Genomic DNA, 25172 nt, shown 5'->3' with positions numbered 1-25172 from the left:
AAGTAGAAGTATCTTTTTATGGTAACAAATTCAGTTCTTCACTTTTTACGAAGTGTTAACTTACAATGTTCATACTGGTGTAATTATAGATATAAATAGTGCGTATTAGGCTAAATTATACTAATAAGCAAACAACTTCTTATGTAATTATTTCTTGTTATTACACATTGTTATACTTATTGATAAAGTAATGAATTATACATAGTACATTAATTGAGTATAACATGCAAAGCGCTACCAATAAATCAATCGCAAATAAAGTGGTAATCCAGGCTTTGATTGGATCCAATCGTCAGGGGAACCCGGATAATGCCAGAACTGGCCACCAACTGTTGCGTGTTTTAACGGGACTCGCTGTGTTTCTTATGTTAATCAGAGACAGTGAAATCTCATCCTGAGACTAGACTGGCTTTTCAGAGGGAGATGTCATCTGACTGAGCTCTGATCTCCGAGATAGCGAGATAGATAGGCACCTGACTCAAATGCTTTGCCTGTTCTCCCTAGTCACTCGATCGGCGTGTGAACTCTCTCATTTACAATCAAACGGCCTGACCGAGCAGCACACACTTCAGCAGCTCCCCTATCACCCCATATGAGCAACAACACCCGCTTTTTTACATCACGCCACCTGATTGGTTGGATTTTTAGATGAAATCCACTGTGTGGAATTTTAAATGTTGAAAGTCAAGACACGTTCAGTAGGCCACCGGTCAGAACCGTTTCAAAGGTTTGATTTTATATTTTAGAAACATTAAATATAGTTACGACATGACTTTTTTCTTGTCTGCAAGTTCTTCAACAATGCATTATATAATAATAAAAAATAATAATAATAAACATGACAATAAATACACGTGTTCTCTATTGACTAACCATATTATAAACTAATTTCTAATTGTCAAGCTTCTTCTCAAAATCTTGATATATCCCGAGAGAGAGAGAGAGAGAGAGAGAGAGAGAGAGAGAGATAGCACGCAAAGTAACTTATTATATAAAATAAAAATAAAATAAAAAAAAATTATTAATTTAATGTGACATAACCAACATACAGGCAGCAATTTTATTATCGCTATCAGAGTAAAACAAACGCATTACTTGATATTGAACAATTATAATGTGTTTTTCAAAAATTATCTTGCAAGTGCATTTTTAAATATCATTTGAAAATAATTATCTGTCCGTGTATTATTTAGGCTATTCAAAGTGCAAAGAAAGTTTAGCTACCTTTTGATTGACGGTTACACCACTTGACAATTTTAGTCATTCAAATCAAATGTGTTTCGTTTAAACCCTTTTCAACAATGCAAGCAAGATTTCTCCTTTTTAAAATCTCGGACAACCTGACCAATATACAAATTACATTTCATATCTGTGTTTCTGGCAGCTCTGATCACGAGTATTCGTTTTAAGGAGTTTGAAATGAATGTAAATAATAATAATAATAATAATCAGCATAATCTGGAAGTGTCCTATGGTCGCAGTCCTTTAGTTTGCTAAAAACGTGTGTCCGGTTTAAAGCATTAGGCTACATTCCGTCACTTCCAAGGAACGCTCGAGTAGCTCTTTGAGTCTGAATGTAAGAAAAAGAAAGAAAAAAGCCCTTTATGTTCCAGCAGGGTCTCTGACGACAGCATAGGGGCCATTCAAAGATTTAGACCCACTAACTACACTTGAGAATTAATTAGACTCATGAGTGCAAGACAGGCATGTGGTGACCTAAATGCGAAGCTCGATTATTATCATTATTATTATTTTTTTTTAGGTCTGTATTGGCATCATATACACATTTGAGGACTGTGGCTCGTTGTAATGTCATGCATATTAAAACTAACAACCAATTAAAACGAAAAATTAAGAATACTATTATAGCAAAACGTATTTTTTCAGTTTCTTCTTAATAATAATTTGATTTAAAAGTAAACGGTGTAATCGCTATCAAACTACTACTACTGCTACTTTAATCATCATTAAAATATAAAGTTTAAAATCCGTTCTTTTTTTCCTTTTATTTTCTTTTTTTACGTTTAAACAATGGCATCCTTTGCCAAGTGTTCTTGATATTGGCCTAATTACGAATTCGAATAGAAAATATCCAGCCCGGGGTGCATTTCCCAAAAGCATAGTTGCTAACTAACTAAGTAAGCAACTTTGTTGGTTGCAATACAATTTCTCATTGCCAACCAAGTTGCTAACAGATTAGCAACTATGCTTTTGGGAAACGCACCCCTGTTCGATTCAACGGCTCGAAATAAAAGTGAAAGTCTTGGGGAGTCCAAGGCATGTAGATACCTTTAGGGCAGGAAGAGCCACAGAGATTTTGAGAAAATTAGTTGTCAACAAGCCCACGCGTTCCATTCAGATGACACGGGGGTGACCAGAGAAACATAATGGGCCGGTTGAGGGGCCATTCAACTTCCAGACAAACCCTTTCTTCTGAAAGCACACATACGTCTGGTTGATCCAAAACTGAGAAGAGAAATGAGCCCTGGGAATATTCCCAAATCATTTCTTTCCCTTGCCCAATCCATTAATTCATTTCATCAGTCCACATTAGATCCTCATTATCTTCAGCTTCTTAGAAATTCTGTCAGAATCAAGTCTTGGTCAACAAATACCAGATTTAAACAGTGTGACTGGCGACGAATATGAGTTGTTTTTAAGTATGGCCCAGTTGCTTTCAGTGTCATTAATCAACATAAAGGCCTATGCTATATGTATAAGTGAAGCTTGAAATTGTCGAAATGAAGAGAACAATGCCCTGCTGTTTGTGAGGTTCAGTCTCCTAGCAGCCCCCAAACCTAATGCTGGGAAACCAAAAAAAAAAAAAAAAAAAAAAAAAAAATTCACATGCTAAAATTGCATCACATATATATTTACCTGATGGCATTTCCTAGGAAAAGGGAAACATAACAAATAGGTTTTGAATATGTTAATGTGTTTGATGAGGACTGAATAAAAACTTGAGAGTTTATTTTACACTCTTTACACATTTTACACTTCCTTGCGTCGCTTTAAGTCTCAGCGCGATCCGCATTGCGTTTACATTAAAAACACCATGCGTTCCAGAGTTTAAAGTCAATCTTTGTTTTCGCAAAACTTCGATTTTTTTTCAATTTCCAAAACATTTAACCAAAAGTAAAGTACCTGTTTAAATTAAATGTGTTGCATGTTTATAGTTTTTTTTTTTTGCCGCTCCGAATAAAATAAAATAAACAGCTCTAAATATTTCAAATCCGATCGAACGAAAAGCGCTATTTAGAATTTTTAGAAAGCTATATTTAGAAGTCTATGCAATTTTAATAAGGCGTGCATGGTAGATAATCAGTATTTTATTGAAATCTATTTTGAACAAACACTCTCCTCCCATCTTCAACAGAGCGCAGTCTGAGACTCAGTGGGGCGTTAAAAGCGCTCTGGATCCGCATTGCTCTGATTGTTCCTCGCGTGGAACGAAATACTTGCACCTCAGCTTTGCATATGGTCAATCTTGTTGCTCCGCATAATGATACAGGACAGACACACATGATGGACGGGTGCCATTTGTTGCAGACTGACAGATGTGAGCTTCTTGCATAGATTGATCTGTATTGTCCGATTCGTTATGAACAATTAGAATAGAAAAGAAAATATAAGAAAAAAGCGCGCGCAAACTGTTTAATTATAACAGATCAGAATTGCTGAATTTGAATATTTGTAGAATTTAATTTGAAATCCACAAGTGAGCAAAATCATGTCAACTCAGAACAACTGAACACTGATCATAATACAAACTGTATGTTCTTACTCTAAATATCTGGCTTGCATTGTTCTGCATATGTCTGTCGGATCCAATCCAGAGTTATCAATAAAGATATTTCGAGAAAATAAAGATGAAATTCTCCACGGCTATACTGCCATTAATCGCGTGTGCTATCTCAAATTTATAACAAAACAGACGCCGTCAAAGTCGGTGTTTTTTTCGTTCAGGTTTGATAAACGTAGCAAAGCAAAGCAGCTGGTGTGTAAATAAGCACCAGACAATACAAACAAATACATGAACATATAATTGCATGCAAACAATAAAAACGTGTGTGCCCTTCACTAGTATCTTTGTACAGTATGTTATGGGATAAAGAAGAGTTTAATGGATATTACTGAGAGAAAGCAATCTTACATTTACGAACAAGAAGGATCTTACTAAAAAGTAACTTTGCACAACAAAGACTGACAAGAAGAAGAAGAGAAAAAAAAAAAGCACTGGCATGCGTGAATATGATGACAAGAAGCAGATGTCAGAATCTGGCTGAACTGGAGTCGAGTGCCAAATTCTTCAACGGGATCTTGGTTAGAATTATGACAGGCTGTATAGTGATCTGAAATAAGAGTTTTATTTTAATCCCTTCGTTTTCAAAACGACTACCAGACAATAGAAAAATGCAGACGCGCGCACACGCACACAAATATAGCTGCGTTATATCTAGCGTTGTTAAAATGCCTCGATTCAACCTAATCAATTAAATCAACACGAACAAGCCATGACGTCAGATGAAAACATCTGCTTTAACGCTTCATTTAAACGCACTTTTTGGCTTCCAGAAAATAAAGAACATTCATCTAAAAAAAAAAAAAAAAAAAAAAACGAAGTAAATAAAAAGAAGAAGAAAAAAAAAAAGAAAAACCCAGCGGTGTTTTGTCAGGCTCGGTTCGGACTGGCCGAGGCGCGAGACTGATGTGGTGCTGGCTGACAGTGTGTGGTCTTATTGAGACCCCCATCCCCCTGTTTCCCTGCACCTGCACTGGATCATTCACCCAATGAGAGACATCTCTGACAGTTCTCAATTCAGCCCCTCTCACAATGCTCGGTCCCCCCTCATCACTGACGCCCTCCCGAAAAAACCGCCACGAGAAACAACTTATTACTTTCTCCAAATAGTTTGCGCCTTTCTCCACCCATTTACTCCCAGAGCCAGCAAACAGCAAATTACAAACGGAGTCACATGCTATGCGTGGATGTTTACCGTTTAAGTACTTCATGTGTGTGATATATGTTCCGTGTAAAATTAAAATAATCTGACGCTATTAATTAGTAATGCTTATAAGTATTTGCTATTGCTAATATGATAATTATAGGCCTAATAATAATATCGTGAATATTAAGTGATGATTACATTTTAATAAAATCAATAATTATGATATATTTTACTAATAACAACAACAACAGCAAATCAATAGTATAACCACATTTATTTTCTTGTATAATTATTTGTTAGTAGTAGTTGTAATTGTTGTGTTTGAGGTTTATTCTTTGGTTGTTTCAAACAGTCACATATCTGTAATCCTCATTTCAATTTATATTTGCTCATATTATAATGAAATTGCCATTGTCGAGGCTTGCTTTCCCAAACCAGATGATTATAAATTACATATTGAAGAATGAGCTTTGGCGCTCTTTGAGGCCTAAATGAAAGAAGCACTCCGTGAGTATTTAGAGAAATGGCCCATGTTACTGTCATCAGGGATGAAATGATGAAATGTTCAGATTTCAGTCATAGATCTAATTTTAGCAGCTTTCTGTGGAAAAGAGGGTTTACCAACTGTTGCTCCACAGATATCTGTGCTCTACAACAGCAGATTCAGCGAGTCGGGCCATCCCGTATATTACAATAAAATACAATTCAACAACAAAAACACACGACTTTCTAACAACAACAACAACAACAAAAAAATGGTCCGTATAATAACCAAGCAATAGGCCTATATATCACACATGACAGCTAAAGCACATGCTTTAAACCAGATCAAACCAGTGATGTCATTATTAGTTCGTGCCATATTATTAATTATATCAAAATAATCCCAAACACCGCTTAACATTAAACACATTGTGTGTGTTTTTTTTCTAATCGCGCAAATGTTATTTTACAAAACTGTATTTTTAAATAGACCTACATAGCATTAAAAGTCCATGGTGAAACTTTTTGTAAAGCAGTATCTTTAAGCTATCACTCTAAATAAAATGACTAAACAGCGGCAGACTGTGGTTTGTTAATATTAAAATATACTTCTTTTTTTTTTTTTTTTTTTTTTTGGTAGCTACAGGTGTAAAGATCGTTAAACATGAACACAGCGAACATTTCAGCAAACATTTCTTTAGATCCTGAATTATTAGTAGCTACAGCCTCAGTCCACTCACATCCAGACTCAAACTCCCAGTTTATTAAACAGATCCAGCCATCACACCCCATTCCTCCGCGTGTATCAATACTGGATTGAAGCAGTGCTCCCTGACCCGTCGAGAGTCCGGCAGGGACACGTTTGTCGGAATGAGCCCTCGTCAAATATTCATTTAGCGCTTAGCCCTTCTCCCCCGAGACCCGCTGTAATAGATGCCTCAGCTCCTTGGCAAGAAACAGCACTAATCTACCAGCACAGAGCAGCAGAACATCCCAACACACTTCAGACTTTAAACCCCATGCATCCACAGTTCACCTTCATCATCTTATCTTCAGCTTGATTTCAGGTAAGCGACACTGGACAAACCCCAGCAGCATGTTCTCTGTGTCCAACACTACACCAGTGCTTTAATGCGTTCATCTTCATGTAAAGGCAAAACCTGGGAAGGGCATAAGTGATTGGAGCAACGCTTAATAGTTTACTGTTATTTGTTTTTCATTCTGCAGAACTCCAAATGTGATTATTATTATTTATTTATTTATTTTTTAGCGAGTGACATTACATTGCATTAACGGTACATTATTATTATTATTATTATTATTATTAAAATCAATATGCATTTAATGTTTGTTAATGTTTAAGAATATATATATATATATATATATATATATATATATATATATATATATATATACATATATATATATACATATATATATATATATATATATATATATATATATATATATATATATATATATATATATATATATATATTATGCAATATTATAGAAATATAGGCTATAATATCATATATATTTTACAGGTTAAAATATAACGAGGTTAGTGTTATTTATTATTTTATAATAAAATATAAGATGATATAAAATTACAGATAATTTAAAGAACTCTAAATAAATATATATTTTTAAATAATGAATCTTCAAAACAACTGACATTTAAAACTTGCACGCACAAGCAAACTAAATAAATAACTGAATGTGCATTATAAATGCATGCACTCATATAAAGACAGCTAATAAGAAATAAAGTTGAAGCAAGTGACTACCTTGACGTGCGTCTTCATTTCATTTGGGTCGTTTTTATCTCCCCAAGCAGAGCAGAGATTTACAGGCAAGAAACTTACACGCTGTGGTTGTCGCTCACAGTCCTCGTTTCCACTAAAAAATAGAAACGGTGTTAACTTAGTGCTTACTAAATTTAAGTAACATCTAACATTTCATTTGTTTGAAGCAAACACCAATAAGCACACCTTCACAATTCTGCACATGCGATTGAATTATACTTACTTTAGAAGAGAAGACCCTTGTGTCTGTGTGTCATCTTATTCAGACCAATTCATGCAATAATGCACTCTTTATGTCACATCTGTGCTTTGAGTTAGAGATTTTGAATGCATACTTAAGTATAAGTGACAATTAATTTGGAATCTATAAATAGGATAGTTAGACAAGAAAGCCTAAATATCCAAATCAAATCAAAACCAGAAACCATTTCAAATATCCAAATCTCAAAAATTTATTCATTTCAAACTGCATATTGAAAAAAAAAAAAAAAAAAAAAAAAAACTCAGATTGTAACTGTTATAATGATGTTATTAGATAAAATATATACATGGAGTGTTGGCCACATTTAACAACTACGAAAAATGAAAGTTTTTCAAATAAAAACTTAAAATATCACAGAAAATGTACAGAAAATTTACAAACCATGAGAAAATAAAGAACACAAACTTCATATGCCTAATAGATGAAGAATGGGGGAACGAAAATTATCAAATAAAATAAAATAAAGGTCGAACCTGCGAGAGTGCCACTGTTTGTTCTGTCATTTAGAACTCATAATAATAATAATAATAATAATAACGGTTTATTACTATGTACTTCATCGAGAAACTCTTTTTATCCCGTTCTTCCAGCGTTCGCAGAATTTTGAAGCATATACTGAAGTAAATCAGTTGTGCCATCTTGTTTGCCTTTTATAAAAAAACGTAACTTCCTGCTGTTGACAAACATTAAATCTGGTTGTTATTATGTGTCTTTGATAAATACTGTACACAAGTCAATTGCAATAATAAAACATTTGATTCACTCTCAATCGCTTAAGTTTTCCAAATCTCATACACCTTCTGCAATAAAAAAAAGAGAGAACAGAACAGAACAGAAAATAAAAAAGAACGACAGAACGAAAAACTGTGTGGAGTTCCTACCGTTCCATTTTAAATAGAAAGCAAACGTTTGTGTTCTTTCCTTGAGAGCTATACAACTTTTCCCTCCCCAAAGTGTCCTGTACAAAAATAGTCCAAATTGTAGAAAAGTCATTTACATGTGTGATAAGGGCATGGTGCCATTGATCGTCGTGCCGGGCACAGGCGCGCTCTGGTAGTGTTGGGACATGTGCAGTCTGCTCTGCGCGCTCTGGTCCTGCACCTCCGCGCCAGGCAGGTACATACTGATCATGTCCCGCAGGTCCCCCGTTTGACACTGTCCGGCCCGGCCGTGAGAGGACGACGTGACCACCGGCGGACTCGAGCTGGACTCGGACTTGACCACCGAGCCCATGGAGCCCAGCGTCATTCCCGGCGTGCTTTGCTGCGAATAGGACATGCTGTAGGTGGGCGATCCGTTCATGTAGGTCTGCGAGTTGCTCATGGAGTTGTACTGGAGCGCGCTCATGTCGTAGCGGTGCATGGGCTGCATCTGCGCCGTGTTGTGCGCGTTCAGTCCCGGGTGCTGCGGGTAACCCAGCTGCTCCTGCATCATGCCGTAGCCTCCGTTGGTCCAGCCGTTCATGTGGGCATAACTGTCCATCCTCTGGTTGACCCCAGAGCCCAAACCGGCCCCTACACCCACACCGGCGCCCATGCCGTTGCCGCCCGGCGCCAGAAGCCCGCCCGGCAGGGTGTACTTGTCCTTCTTCATGAGGGTCTTGGTTTTCCTCCGGGGTCTGTATTTGTAATCCGGGTGTTCCTTCATGTGGAGAGCCCGAAGGCGCTTGGCTTCGTCGATGAACGGCCGCTTCTCGCTCTCGGACAGAAGTTTCCACTCGGCCCCAAGGCGCTTGCTTATTTCCGAATTGTGCATTTTGGGGTTCTCCTGTGCCATTTTCCTCCTCTGGCCCCGCGACCACACCATGAAGGCGTTCATGGGTCTCTTGACCCGGTCCGGGCTGTTTTTCTGGTTGTTTCCTGAAGAGTTGGTGTTCCCCGTGCCCCCCGTGTTCTGCTGAGACACCGGGGGTTTCAGCTCGGTCTCCATCATGTTATACATTTAAAACGATTTCGTGAAAGTCTTCCCCACCAGAAGTAAAAACAAAAACAAAAAAACACGCAAAGAAGTCCAAAGTGCAGGCTGCTGAAGTTACCTTAGCAGTTGTGGGAACTTTGCTGAGGAGGTACGCGCTCTCGGGTCCTGTTGAGCCCACAAACTTATTTTTTTAGTCTTGAAGAATCAACACAAACTCGCTTTCCCTCCTCGCCTGAGCCCTTGTCAACTCCTGATACTTTTTGAACAAGTTAATAGACAACCATTCATAGAGCGACTGTCAGCGAATATAAATGGGTTTGTCGCTGACCAATCAGAGCGCGTCTGCTCTCTCAGCCAAGCCTGTGTGTCTCTAGGATTTGCATAAAGGGGCGGGGTTACTGGCGGTCAGCAGTGTAGCGCTGAGGCACAGGCAGCACTTCTCCACCAATGAACACTGCGAGTGTGTGTGTGTGTGTGTGTGTGTGTTATCAGAGCAATAACTTACTAAAGTGAGAGTATTTCACACAAATTACTCTCAAACCATACTATATTACAAGGACATGTGATTTTGAGATCCTAAACTAAAACATACAGTTCTGCCTTTGCTGTACAAAGCGTCCGGAATTGTATTTATTTATTTATTATTTTTTAGTAGCTACATGTATATGTTAACGTCTAATTTGCAAGTTTAAATGGACTGTTGAACACTGAAACATTGGACATTGAAAAATAAAATTAAAAACGAATTTTTTAGAAAAAGTCTCATAGTATTAGCCTGTAAGTTTCTGTTTGAATATTGCTCTTGGATAAAACCTTTAGGCCTACGGAAGTGTGTTAAACACAAATGTACAATATTTATTTTACTTATTAAAGTCATTATTAATTTTGTGATTACTCTCGGTTGTTATTTGTATTATTAGCAAATGTTAACATATGTAATAAACAATCACTGCTCGTGTGCTATTATGTATATATATATATATATATATATATATATATATACATAAAGTGTTATATTATTTATTCTTATTTCTGGAAACAATAAGAAGAATGTGTGGTAGGATTTCTGTATTCATACACTACACTTCAACGGCTCAGGCTGAATGTGAATTAGAAAACAGAGCCCCGTCAATCATCACAAATAGGTAGTTTTGTCTCGGCTCTTGTCATTACATCACTCTGAACAAAAGCACCACAGAAGCTGACTACACTGCCCATCTGAGATCTGAGGATTTCCTCCATGAAGACTGACAGGAAAGACGGTTTATTCCGCACAGCCTCCTTCAGAAAAACAGCTTTATAATCATGCAATCTGATCAAATCCAATTGTCAAAAACAACCATTGCGCTGTTTTATAATAACTAAAACACGCGGTGTCATTTTTGGTAAGAAGATCTGTTCTCCAAGAGTTACGATTTAAAGTTGATCATTCTTCTGCAGAAGTAGACATTAAACGACAAGACGACAGAAGTGGAACTAATATACAAACAGGCTTAATGTCAGGAAGAAGAAGAAGAAGAAGAAAAAAAATAAAAAAATTTCGACTATGCACGAAAGCAGATCTTTTAATGTTTCAAGAGCGTCCTCTTGTGGTGATAACAATAGAAGAAAAACTCAACGACTGGCCCTTTAAAATATTTCCCAACACGATTGATTTATCCATTTGTTTTATTTATAAATCAAAGTCCATAATGTGTAATACATTGTTACCATATACAAAATCAATTCTAAAGAGCAAACACAAATAAAAAATAAAGCTAGCCCACTGCATATTTGAAAATGTTTTAGATTTATTTTTGAAGGATGGATACCTGAATAAATAAACAAATAGTCGTGATGTCACTTTAAACTTCTATTAAGCGCCTGACAAATCCGCGGATTTGAGCACGAGGGCAGTGCAGCACGCGCTATTCTAATGCAGCTCTAAACTGCTCTCTCGATCTGCATTTGACTGCTTTAATCTGCTTATGGAAATGTGTAGAACAGCAGGGAATCTCTAACGTCCCAGAGAGGATCCTGCTTCGGCTAAATTGGCAATTGTCGCAGTTCTAAACAATAGTTAGCAGCTTGTGAAAAAAAAAAAAAAAAAAAAAAAACAAGTTTCTTAATATTAAGCGAATGAATACATTTTAATGATATCCCATGGTCCTGAAGACTGATGTGTTAGAAATAAAGAATTGCCTGACAGATGAAAATGAATAAACACAAAGAAACTAAAAAAAAAAAGAGATAAATAGAAAACACAAGTAAATCAATCAAACAAACGTAACATTTCCTACGAGAACCATTAAGCTGTTTGAAACCGTAAAAATAAATAAATAAACGGAAATAACTACCAGGCTAACTACACTTTCGTCGATATTTTTATTTATTTTGTTTATTTTTTTAATGTTTGCGCTCAATATCTCACAACTAATCCAGTGCATGCTAACAAATATGGGCCTATGTACACAGAAACGAATTCAACAATTACAGAAAACATTCTTTGAGAGTGAGAGTTTGGTAGGTGTGTGTGTGTGTGTGTGTGTGTGAGAGAGAGAGAGAGAGAGAGAGAGAGAGAGTGTGTGTGTGTGTGTGAGAGAGAATTTTGTCCACTAGGGGCCGTGCTGACTACAGATCAAAATATGACAAATAACTCTGCTTTATACATCTATAAACATGATAACGGTATCCAATTTATAGCTATAGGTGCTTAAAATAGTTCAGAAACATCAGCGACCAAAATTAACAAACTGAAGCATTTAAACAAAAGCTGAAAATTTGCAATACATCTTCAGATAGAAAGTTTGACATTAAATGTTTCATTCTGACATGACAGATTATCACAGTCATCTTTAGAATTATTTTGATAGTTTTCTTAAAAAAAAAGACGAAATTTTGAAGATTACAAACTAATTTTGATGTGTTAATTGTACTTTAATTTAACATACATTTTAAATATTAAAACAATTAAAAACACTTGTAACATTTTTGTAGTTTTCCAGACAGCCATGAAATGTCAAAAAGTAGACATCTACTGTACACGTATATATATAAAACGAACAAAATAGCTTGGAAAAATGCTGCCTCCTAAAAACGCATATTCATATTTTAAAATAACAAACATGTAACACGCTTTTTAAATCTCTAATTAATATCCTGTCCCAGCAGACAGACGCGCGCAGAAGCCGAGCATCAAACCAGAGTTACTTACACTCAGTTTGACTGACACATCAAGAGTTCCGTCTGCCTCTAGGGCGGATCCTCACATGCGCGCCCGGCGAGCAGGCGCTCTTTCCGGCCGCGCTTTCCTCCGGCGTCCGCTCTCATGATCCAGCAGCGTCCACTCGCTCCGTGTGCCCGCTCAAGAGTGCTCGCTGCGCGGCTGTGTTCGCCCGCCTCAGCTCATCTACAGTTACAAACCATCTGAAAAGGGGCCGATTGAAAAAGAAGAATGCATCAAGAACAACAAAAGTCACTTATAGCAAGTCTACAAAACCCCCCACCAAACATAATGAGAAAGGAGGAAGCTTTATATTTTTTTTCACTGGGTATTCAGAGATAATTTGAAGCCATTGTCTCTGACACAGATGGCTCTTTTTATTACAATAACACTGTGAGCTCCACCAACAATAAAAATCTAAAGCCTTCTTCTGAATAACAGTTTTTGTTCGCTCTTGTAAAGGGCCAACAAAAGCATTCGCGAGGTAATGGGCTGGCTTTTTCAAACGAAAAGAATGGCTATTTGATAAAGATTTTACTTCAGAAAATACACTGCCATGGCATGTACAGCCGGGGAGCATTCAGTGCTTCCATACATTTATCAGAATAATGTGAACAACAACAGCAAAAAGAAACCACTATATAATATGCATTTAAATAAAGGTATAGTAGTAGTAGTAGTAGAAGTAGTAGTAGTAGTAGTAGTAGTAGTAATAATAATAATAATAATAATAATAATAATAATAATAATAATAATAATAAAAGTTATGTCATGATATAATCACACACACAAAATGAATACAAATAAAATAAAAAAAGCAATGCCAGTTGTAAAACAATGACATTCACCAGTTTGTCAGGAGCTCTGCACATGACGTGCATGAAAAAAATAAAAATAAATGCACGTTTTACTTATTCGTTCCCTCGATGTAAAAGGTGCACACGATTACTATTCATTGCTCTCAATTTGCTATATCATGCACACGATTTACTAATAAGTTTATTTATAAATCGTGTGCACGATTTATTTTTATTATTTTCTTGCATGTCATTGCATGGCTCCTTAAATTCTTACATTTTATGTATATATTTAGTCCTAGTAGAATTAATACTAGTAGAAAATCAAGTTTGATTTGATTTGTACATAGTGACAAGTTTCATTACTGTGATCACACATTTCCTCCTGTTTGTCAGTACAGTTTGCATGTATTTAAATGCATAGCTGAATTTTCAACTGATCTGTCTAATTAATAAGCTCTAAAATATCTAACAACAGAAGCTTGAGTTGAATAAGATGCTTTGAAGCTAGGACCCGGTCTTATTCGGTGTGGGTTTCAGGCTTTGGCTCTGGTTGGGTCAGCGCTCTTATGGGTTCTGACAGGGCACTGGGGGTGATAGGAGCAGGGGGAGACAAAAGGCCTCAGAGGGAAAAGTTGTGTGTTTGTCTACCTTTCTATGGGAATTATGGGCCGCCTCGTCCTCCCTATACCTTCGTACTGACAGTAATCCACTGCACTGACTGTGAAGGCTTTGTCTACTCATACAACATGGTTCAGTGTTAATCTCAACGGTGCTGCTACAAAAGAAAAGCAATAATGACTTCAATCAAAATACTACCCTGACTAATGAGCTCGCAAAGATGCAGGCAAATAGAACACACCGTGTGTAGTACGTAGGCTAATAATAATAATAACCATCAAAAAGTGAAGTCAAAAATATTAATTAATGATTTGTCAAAAAGTAAATTTTACAATAAAAAAACATAATTTATTATTGTTAACAGGAGTAATAGATTTACTGTTAGTGTTGTGTTTTGCTGCAGAATAACTGCTCTTACAGCTCCAATCAAAGTGATGATGGGCTGATGCTTCAACAACCATTAAACGGTGACAAAACAATCGGTGAAAATGACAGAACTGCAGTCAGATCGGCTGCGGTTCACTTCTGCGTTGCAATGCGTCAGATACTAATGTGCTTCTGATGGAGTCGGCCTGCATCGCTGATATATGAATGAATGGCCATTCATTTCCATATGCATGAGAGTGTGTTCTGGCTGCTATTTTGTGTGCATTATGGTGACACAACCCCAGCTTAATGGGAGTATGACACTTTAGACCCCGCTGAATCTGTAATCAAGGGGAAGCGTTCCAGGGTTCGAGACCTGTCAGTCACAGCCTGAGTGAACCTCTGTGTGAACTTCTTCAATGGCTGAATGAACAGAGCTCCAGTGGGACAAGACGACGAGACACCCCCCATGTGTTATTAATGTGCCATAATAACATGTATGTTATTAAATCAGCTCAGTGTTGTGGCCATGTTACGTAAATTGCTTAATGTGAAAACCGAGAGAAGACCCAAGTTATATTCCCATGTATCGTTCATCGAGGCATAAAAGTGATCATTCATTCATAGTGTGCTTGGTGATAAAAACTTTTCCAGATTAGTTAGTTGAAACACTTGAAATGTTTCGTGTGGGTTGTTTTTAACATTAATATGACAGAAAATATAGGTCATGTCCTAAAATTATCCCTTCCCTGTGTCTGATCTACCTGCCACTTAGACTAAACATCCTGAAAACAATTTTAACAGAGCCAGAACACAGGATCAAAACCATTCCAACACTGCCTTTCTTTAAAGGCACGAGCCAGGACCAAGTGATGAAAGCCTTGCGATTCATATACGGTCAGGAGGAAATACAGGCGCAGTTATCTTCAGAGTTACATCACAGGCTATGCGTTCAGGCTATTAGAGTACAGAGAAATGCTTTTAAGCTATAAGTTCTTCTTAATTTTATTATATGTGTGTGCTCTAAGTGAAAAAAAAATCTATAACACCTTTATTAAAGAAGATCTCAAAGGTCAGATTCACAACACCACTGGAAAGACATTTCCAGAGAAGTGAATTGCAGGTCTGTGTGTGCATATTAATTGTCTAGGTATTCTGAGGTGTCTTAGGACCTCAAGGTCTTTCTACTTGTGAAAATATTGAATTAAATGACTTTGCCTCATCATCAGGAACATGAAATGAAAGAGGGAAAACAGTTGGAGCCCAACCTCCAGAACAACACAAAATACATTATTCGAAATCACCACCTACAGTAAATAAGGTGCAAAGGACATGTGGCTTATATTTGACTCCCATGTTGTCTCGCTCTAGTTGAATTAAATTAAAAGGTGTCTGACTTGGAAATATAAAGTGCAGTGGCACTAAGCTGACACACTCTGGTGCCTTAAAATACACCAACCAATCCAATCCATTATTGATTAGGCCACTGATACACAACCAAAGACTTCTTTGAGTGGCATCAACAACCCAACTCTTGTTAGTTGCTAGGGCATTAACTGGGTGTTTGCTAGTTGGTTTCATACTGGTCTACATCAAAAGAGAAACATTAAGGTGTGAATAACTGTCCCAATTGCTATCCATGGAACTTGCCACAATAATGTTAAGATGTTCTGGATGCTTGACGAGGCATTACTATACCATTGCAAGGGCATCTAGATGGTTGCTTGGGCATTTTCATGGTCTTCTGGGTGGTTTGTAGTCAGTTACATATTGGTGTACACCAAAAGAGCCACATTAATGTGTGAAAAACTTCCCCAACAGAAACCAATGGAAGTTGTTGCAATGATGCTAGGATGTGTGTAAATGGTACCCAGGGTATTGTTATGTGGTTGCTAGAGTGATCTTGATAGTTCCTGGGGCATTTTCAGAGATTTCTGGGTGGTTGCTAATTAGCTACCTATTGGTCTACATCAAGAGAGCCACATCAAGGTGCGTACAACTAACACAATGGAAACCAACTGAACTTGTTGCAGTAAGTGTTAATTTCATTAATGAAATCTATGACGAAAAATGTTCATCAACAAAGTTTTTCCCCTGATGAAAACAAGAAGATGACAAGACTATAATAAGGTAATTAAACGACAACTGAGAATAAATTATGAGACTAAAATGTAGTTTTAAAAAAAGAGCCAAAACATTTCAGACTACAGAGAAGAGTCGATATTCTATTGATTTGTGTTTATTGGTGAAAGAGCAACTTTTGAAATGTAAAAAAAAAAAAAAAAAATTCCCAAATGATAACAATAACTGCAAATAAAATTGATCAAAATAATAGTACACTTGACACAGGACTAAGAATAAATTAATCCTAGTTGCAATAAAGCTTAGTTTGTGGTTGTCATTTATGTTTAGGGTATTCTTGTTGATTGTTAAGACATTTTCAGGGTGTTTTAGATTGTTGCTATAGTTGATTTCATGCTGTTCTAAGTCAAAAAAGCCTACACTTAATCGCAGGTCCTCTTTCAGTGTCTGCCAGATGTGTTTTAAATCAAGATAAGTATGTTTTTTTAATAAGCCACATAAATCAGGGTATCATTTATGCCTTTCACACAAATTGAAGGGCAAGTTACTCCTTAAAGTTTAATATTGAGTTCTTGAGAATCCCTAACCCTTAATGTAAGTAATACTAGTAGCAATGCTAGCTTGCTAGTGTCAAGCACTAATGAATATTGTTGACTTAGTAGCTGTAAGAAATACATTTCAAGTAAATAAAAATTGCTAAAAAAGGCAAATGCTTCTTAAAAAGTCTCTATGAAACCACGTGTCTATTAATCAAAGTGCATTGAAAACAAGCACAAGAGACAGGTACTATCAAAAGCCAGATATGGGCTCTGTAGCGCAGAGGAATCGTACGTAAACAGAGCTCCAGCAACCCTCATATAATGAAGAGATAGATAACAGAACACTTGCTCACTGTAACGGCAATAATAGATCCATATAAATTGCATGGGTTTGCTGATGCATTGACACAGTGCTTACTAGACAGATACTCCAACAGCAGACATACCGATGGGTTTTGTTTACCGGCCAATTTGAATTCAAATAAAGCTTTGCTTTCGCTGACTGCACATCATTATCCATGAGACTATAATCCCACCAGCAAATCCTACAGCTTCCAGAGCCAGACCTTTTGTTTGGGATTACTGGAAGCTTAGCCTATAACAAAGAGAAATAGGGCATTTTCCTCATCCTCCGTAATTAAGTGTGAAGAGTTGTTTCAAATCCAGATGAGATACTGGACACACCACAGGATGATACCTCTTAAACTTTGGTGACATGGGCGACGGCAGGTGTCCCTCACATTTCTGCTTATGAGTGTCATAAGATATAGGCTTAGAAAACATACCCTTAACACAAAATCCAACATCATGGCCGAGAACACCTTGGCTTCTCTTAGTCCTTGATTATGTCTTTGATCATCTTGTTTCTTTGAACAGTAATGTTTCTATTAAAGATTTTCAAACAGTGAATTTGATTCCAGAAATAAAAAGGTAAATATTTCATTCTTCACTATTCAGCGTATGGTATATTAATAACTAAACATTTGGCTTCTTGGTTTCTTGAGTTGCTCAAGGTTCTTGAATTCCAATATCGTTATCTGAAGATTTAAAAAGCTCTTGCTGCACATGATGAGTTGTTCAGATTTAGAGTAATGCCTTTCTGATTCATAAATGCACCAGACATTTTTTTTTTTTTGAAGAACTAGTGAATCAAAAGTTATTTGTGGAACTTCTAATTGGAACATATATTTTTTACCAATGCTTCACTAAAACCTAACCACTACCTTACTAAAATTGCATTCTCCTACATCCCTTCAGACTGACACTGTTAGTTGGAGAGTTTCCACACATCATAACGGACTTGGGAAGCATGTGATTAGGTCAATCTCTGGCCTCACTGATGTGTTTGAATGGGCCGCTTGTTCCCAGTAGAGGAAGCGCATAGTGTTCCAGCACTGGCAGGTTGTGTGGAGATATCTGTACAGACACTGGCTCTGGACCACCATCTGAGATGAGCGGGGACTGGGTGTGATGGCTGTCCAGTGCTCAGATCAATATAGCTATCTTGTGGACTTTTTCTCAAGCCAAGGGAAATCCAGGAATAAATAAATACCAGGCTCTTGTGGATGAATAGAGGAAGATCAGTGTGGTTCACACCCCTTCCAGATCACAGACAAAAAGAGACAATGGCCAGTTTTTGGAGATGCTATTAGGAGGTTCTATATTACACTGTAAACTCAGTTTTGTTGGGGTGGTTAGATGAGATGACATCAGCATTTGAAAAATTTTCATACTTTCAGTCAACTGTATATATTACAAGTAATTTACTTATATATTTTCATTGAAAATGGAATAGAGGACCCATAGGATTTAAAAATAATAATAATAATTAAAGCACAATCTATATTTTAGAACAGTATCTCCAACTGTGCTTTGATTTATCAAGTTTGCAACAAAACACCAGATATTGTAATAAAGACTGGATTGAATGTTACATCAACATTTTTTTGTTAAAACCTCATAAGTTATAAATAGCGACCAATTAGAAATAAAAAATTCTAACCTGAGCATACTTAGAGATATTATAGAGACATATCTTGAAACTAAGGGAGATACATGTGATATTACTGGAAAATAGCAGGAGATTTAAAAGCAAAAGTCTACAGTAATCCCATTGCCTTCTTGGAGAAACAATTGAGATGTCCAAGAGGAATTGTATTTTTATGAAAAAAAAAATTCAGGTCTCCTCTCTGTAGTTTTATTTTATTCCTAAGGAATTTGAGGGAGAAAAAAATCATCTAAGACACTAAGAACTAAGAGGCTTGTGGGCAACCTTTGAGCAATAAATGCTCCTCTGGGGAGGTGTGTATTTAGTTACAGACACTAAGCTCACATGAAGTCTGTAATTATTATCATAAAATAAAATTACTTCAAAGCTTCACCCGTTTTTAAACACATTCAAAATATAGTTGCTTAAACTCAAAATAGTCTTTCCTAATGAACTCAAGCTCCTAATTGGATTTTTAAAAGTTTCATACAGAAGAAAAAAAAAACACAATTAACTCTGAGCATGGAGTCAGGCTTGAGCACCTCCTGCGAGTAAGATTCACTCATGTACACACACTTCATGACAGAACTGCAGGGAGGTCTCATGCTCAGAAGGACTCCGTGTGCATTTCTCCGTCCTGCACTTTTCTCCATCCTGCGCTTTTCTCCTCCCTTGTTTATACTGTAGTTATAGAATTTCACAACTAGCCCATAAATGCCACCAGTTCACGGGAAGATAAATCACAAGTGTTTGCCTGTGTGTGAAAAGCAAAGAAAACATGAGTTAAGGAGGCGTAGAAATGTCCCTTGCGCGGTGGGAAATGGCCTATGTTAAGACACTCTCCTTTAAATGGCATCATAAAGCACACACGTTTACACTTGCTGACAAGTGCACGCAACAGTTTGCAGCATCTGTGTGTGTGTGTGTGTGTGTGCTGTTCCATCACCTCCCACTGTTAACATCTGCTCCGTTTAACGCTGCCATGTAACTCTGCCACTCTGCTAATAGAATCAAATGAATCATGCTGCCAGCTCTTATCATGTTACATGCTCTGCTCATGTGCTGATAGATGGCATTAATACAGCTCCAGCAGAGAGGGAGAGCGCTGACATCAAGAGTTTACTCACAAAATCTAGTTTTAGTATAAAAAAAGATGTATTTATTTTTCTCTGTAAGATAGTCAAATGATGATGTTACTTACCATGTCTTTAGTGATGTAATTTTAACATACTCTGCTTCTATGACAGACAATTTTATTGCTCAAAAACCAAGACAGTTAAGTATCACCATTTTCTCCTGTTCCTCATGTACATACTATGTACTTATTAAAGTAATTACAATAACTATGTAATAACTAGGTACTAACCCTGAACCTACCCCTAAACCTAACCCTACCCCATGTAGTTACCTTGTATTACCAGAACTTTAAAATACACTGTAAGTACACTATAAGTGCATGTTAGTAAACGTACCGTAAAATAAAGTGCAACCAACATTTCTTACTAAATTCTTCCAAATTGTTAATCCAATCCATCTTTATACATTTATAGCTAAAAAAGAATGGTTCCAAAAGGGGGCTTTTAGAGCAACGCCATAGAAAGAACCATTTTGGGTTCTCCAAAAATATTAGATTTTTTTTTTAATCCATTTGAAGAACATTTTAATAATCTAAAGAATATTTTTCCAACATAAAGAACATTTTGTGAAATAAAAAGTTTCCATGAATGTTAAGGGTTCTTCGTGGAATCATAGATGGCAATAAAAATACTTTATTTTTAAGAGTGTAGGAAAACCTTTTTGGGTTACATAAAGAACCTTTCACTGAACATGTCTTAAAATAAAGTGTAAAGAATCCACTGTAAATCCAATAATTCTTCTATTTTTCCACTTTATAGAACATTTGTGCTATGGAAAGATTCCATGGATCTTAAAGTTTCTTTAATAGAACCATCAATACCAGTAAACAAACTTTTAAGATAGTATGACTTTCTAAAGATAGATCTCTAGTTTTAGACATATAAATCTGACACAAACGCACTTAAATCTACTGAGAACTCAGGAATCAAGAATTCTGAGCGATGAAATGTCCTGGTTGACGTCTTTAACAAGAGTGCAGTTTTAGACATTGTCAAGCTCTCTTTAGAATCTCAAGTTTTAAATTCTCAGGAAACTATCTAAACGTCTCCATTTTCTTTATTTAAACCTATTGTGGTCTATGAGAAGTAATGGTGATATTAAAAAAGACTTTCGAACCAAATGTGAGACATTTTCTACACAGCGTAAAGAAACATTATTTGTATATTATTGCAGCCAAGCCATGACTCTCAAGTCTGTTTTGGCAGCTCACTCAACAACAGAACTATTTGTCTTGCCGAAACTCAGTAACCAAAGAGCTGTTGTTGTTGTCCAGATGAGGAGATCTCAAGAATGAGAACGTCCATTGGCAGGAACAATGACAGCTGTCTGCATCTGACCCAGTATTGATGCAGCGGCATTCCTGACACACATCCAAGACACGAGGAGTGCTCGACCACCCCAGTCCTGCATTGATGTTTGTGCAAAATCAATAAAAATGATCTCGGGAGTCCATACACCATTTGGCAGCTCCATTTTGTGATGTCTTCTTAAAGAATATAGGAGACACACTGTACAATGGGCCAGTCGAGCGCATGTAATTTGTCAAGCTAATCTGCTGCAGTCTTACATTGATTTTTTTCCCCCTTTCTTTTCGGACTCCTTAGCCTCTGGTCATTACAGCACAAAAACTTACTTAATCATACAGTGTGTTAATGTACAGGTCACAATAACGTCCATTTTATTGCCCTCTGGTAATTTCTCGTCTTTCATCACCTTTGCTCAAGAATCTTTTCATGGGTCAGCGTCCCTCTGCAGCTAATGTTAGGAAGATGCTCGGGACGGGCCGAGCGGCCCAGTTTGGAACAAAAATTTGAGTGTGCATAGGAACATCTCAGTCTTTATGCTAATATTTGTAGTCTATTTAATAATAAAATAAAGATAATAAATGGAATAAAATACACATATTTTGATTATATATTGGGTGGAATTTCTGTTAGTGAACACATGCCGATGTGCTACATTAAATTGCATTCGACAATTTACGTAAAGATTGTATGTGAAGGAAATTAATTTAATGAATGACAACTTTATGAACATCTAAGTTAATGCTACTTAAAAAATTATAAAAAAATGGATAACTCTGACTCTAAATTAAGCGAATATTTAGGTTGCACTGTGAAAACATAATTTAAAAAATTCCATTAGACAAGATTTTAAAAAGCGAGTTTTGAAAATTCTATCCTATAACAGTGAGTAATTTAACGCCTACGATTGACTTCATCCACTTCTATTGTAAGTACCTCTGTTGTATTTTAAAAATGGTGTTATTAAGAAAGGGCCTTGTGTGATGGCTAAAAACATGCTTCACCTGTCTTGGCTAAGCACCTAATGTGGCGATACCGATCAGCAGTGCATTAAATGCATCTCTTAAGAGCGTGATGATGCAGCGAGACCCTAAACAGGGTGCAAAACATGGCATTACGCTTCTCCCGGCGTTTCCAAAATGGCACAAACAGATGGGGAATTGTTACTATCTGGCATCTTTTTAAATAATCTAGGTATATCCATTGCACTTGGATGTTGCCACATTTGAATCTATGTTTGTCCTGTTTGCCAGACCTATCATTTACACCAGGGCTCTTAAAAGAAGAAAAGCCCCCCTCTTATGGCATATGTGTCACCCTCTCTCTTTAAGGCTTTACCCCTTGTGCGCTTATCTGCTCCAGTCAAATGTATTTCTTATCGAGAGGGGGGAAAAAGTCTGTGAAGCTGCCTGACAATACGGCGTTATCAAATTTCCTCAGCCCAGTCGGCGTGTCATTCAGTCAGTCAGATGGTCTCGGGTTTGATTGATGGATGGGCTTCGTGACAAATAAAACCTGGATCAACAGCTTTGCACCTCTCTCCTCATCGGAGACCCGTGCAAAACATTCCCGCCATAACAAAGGCGGGATTACGGATGCATTAGCCCACCATCGACCACGGGCCTTCAAGTGCTGTCAATACTCTGCACATAATAACCTGGAGCCACGATAAGGAAACAAAAGGAGGAGAGATAGGAGCAGCGGAAAGGAAAAATAAATCAATGGCCGAGTGGGGGAAAGTTTTTTTTAAAGACACACATGCGCCGTCAGAGCTGTGGGACGAATTTTCCACCACTGCCAACGGATAATGGCCTCTGACACGAGGACAAAGAGCCCTGAGGGTCCATCGGCGGTCAGTCGAGCGGCCGCGATGGGCTCCGATAAGGGCCAGGACGAGCTTGTGCCACATTCAATTACACCATTAATCTCTGCATTAGGAGCCACTGCCTTGAGTGACTTTTACGCCAATATCATATGGATTGAATTATATCCTTTATGCTCGACGCCAGTGTACAACTCACTCCAAATCTTTCACACTTGTTCTGAAAGTCGTGACAGCCGCGGTCTCCCTGCGTGGCGTATCTGTAATGGCACTTCAAAGTACTTCTCAAATCGGCGAAGGCTTCAGCAAATGACTGACTGACTGGGGCCTGAGGATTGTTTCACCAATCCTAATTAATTAATTTCCTCCACCCTGTTTGCGCCGGCGTTCACATGCCGCCTCGGCAGGTAATAATAAATAAATAACTGAAGGCAGGCTCTGGAAAATTAATGAGAAAAGAGAAAAAAGGCCCTGCATGTTCTGTCTGCTGAGGACCGGCGCATAAAGACACAATAAACCGCCGAACAAACACTTCCTTGAAAAAATTGCCCAGGAACAGTGAGCAAATTCAATTACAGAAGTAATTAGAAGATATAGGGCGAGACTGCCTTTTGGGACTGTGCCAGGAAACATGAATTAATAAGACTGAATAGGAGGAGGCCGTTGTAGTAATTAAGAGGCAATCACCTATGTCAATGAATACCTAAAAACAGGATGGAAAACTATTAATTCAGTGATCAAAAATATTTTGAGGATGATTAATACAGCAAATTCATTTTAAAAGACTAATTTCTGGAAAGATAGCAAGACAATTGTACATAATGTGCTCTTTCTGGCATTTATATTGCTAATTAAATTTCGATCATTTGCTGAGGCATTTTCAAATCTGTAAAACAGCACAGACAGCGTTTGCCAAAAATTGAGACTTGCAGAAAGGGACATGGAAATACATTTTAAACCACTAAAGAAACTATTTCCACTTTAAATAGCATTTTGTGCATTGAAAGGTTCCATGGATTTGAAAGGTTCTTCATGGTACCATCAATGCCAATTTTTTTTTTTATTAATTTTATTTATTCATTTATTTTCAAGAGTGAACAATAAAAGAAAAAGAAGCAGGAAACAAATCACAGAAAAGAGGCCATGTAAAATAATATTTTAGATTAAGCACTGCATTAAAAAGGAATGTGTCTAAAATGAATCCATTTCAAAATATGATCAAAAACCAATATGACTCCGAGCCAGATGGTCTAATTTCGAGAGGAGATATTAAAGAAAATGCAATTTAGTCATATTCAAATTCCTCCATCTAAAGGACAAAATAGATGCTAAATATGAGGGCTGCTTTAATTTTACCTTAAAGATCTTTGGGAAGGATCAGTCATTCTTTCAGTAAAATGGCAGATTTCCCCATGCAATATTAACATATTCATATGTGTTAGCGGTTAAAGCTATTTTTGCAGATATGAGAGGCAAATTCCACTTAATATTATCAGAAGCCAAAATCTGACGCCATAAAAGACCAATTGCCTGAGGGGAAGGGATAACACTAATATGCTTTCAAATTTCTGCGCAGTATTTACACCGCGAGGTATATCATTTACTGCGGCGTGTTGGATGAACACGAAGGGCCGTGCGGTTTAGCGTCTGCTCCCAAAACTTCAATTATCGCTTAAATAGACGTAATATTGAAGATAAAAACCCACGAGTGTCGATTTGACTGAAGTCCAGAAGAGGCCTAATGCCCGGCCAGTCAGCAAAACAAACAGCCTTAGCCACGCGATTAGTGTCGAACGCCCTCGTATCAGCAACGATCAAACGCTCGCTCCACTTCCACCCAGTGATTCCAGACATGTTTATGTGCGCCGTGTCAAATCCTTAAATGATTTATCCTGA

At 37.2% G+C, this 25172-nt stretch overlaps 2 protein-coding genes and 1 long non-coding RNA gene across 3 annotated transcripts in view; 1 reads left to right on the top strand and 2 right to left on the bottom strand.

Annotated features, from left to right (window-relative positions):
- Positions 1-25172, top strand: part of LOC127943318 (uncharacterized) — a 368782-nt gene that overhangs the window by 160128 nt on the left and 183482 nt on the right. The gene's annotated exons all lie outside the window — the stretch shown is intronic.
- The window catches only part of LOC127943336 (uncharacterized), a 45460-nt gene that overhangs the window by 13637 nt on the left and 6651 nt on the right, over positions 1-25172 (bottom strand). The window contains exon 2 of the long non-coding RNA XR_008149622.1: positions 12613-12824. This is a non-coding gene — a long non-coding RNA (uncharacterized LOC127943336). The remainder of the gene's footprint in view (positions 1-12612; positions 12825-25172) is intronic.
- On the bottom strand, positions 7733-9707 carry LOC127943323 (transcription factor Sox-2-like). The gene has a single exon (XM_052539695.1). The coding sequence runs from the start codon at positions 9441-9443 to the stop codon at positions 8496-8498; it is 948 nt and encodes a 315-aa protein (XP_052395655.1). The 5' UTR covers positions 9444-9707; the 3' UTR covers positions 7733-8495.

The sequence above is a fragment of the Carassius gibelio genome, chromosome A22 (genome assembly GCF_023724105.1).
Source record: "Carassius gibelio isolate Cgi1373 ecotype wild population from Czech Republic chromosome A22, carGib1.2-hapl.c, whole genome shotgun sequence".
Lineage (NCBI taxonomy): Eukaryota > Metazoa > Chordata > Actinopteri > Cypriniformes > Cyprinidae > Carassius > Carassius gibelio.
This window is presented reverse-complemented; position numbering and strand designations above follow the sequence as displayed.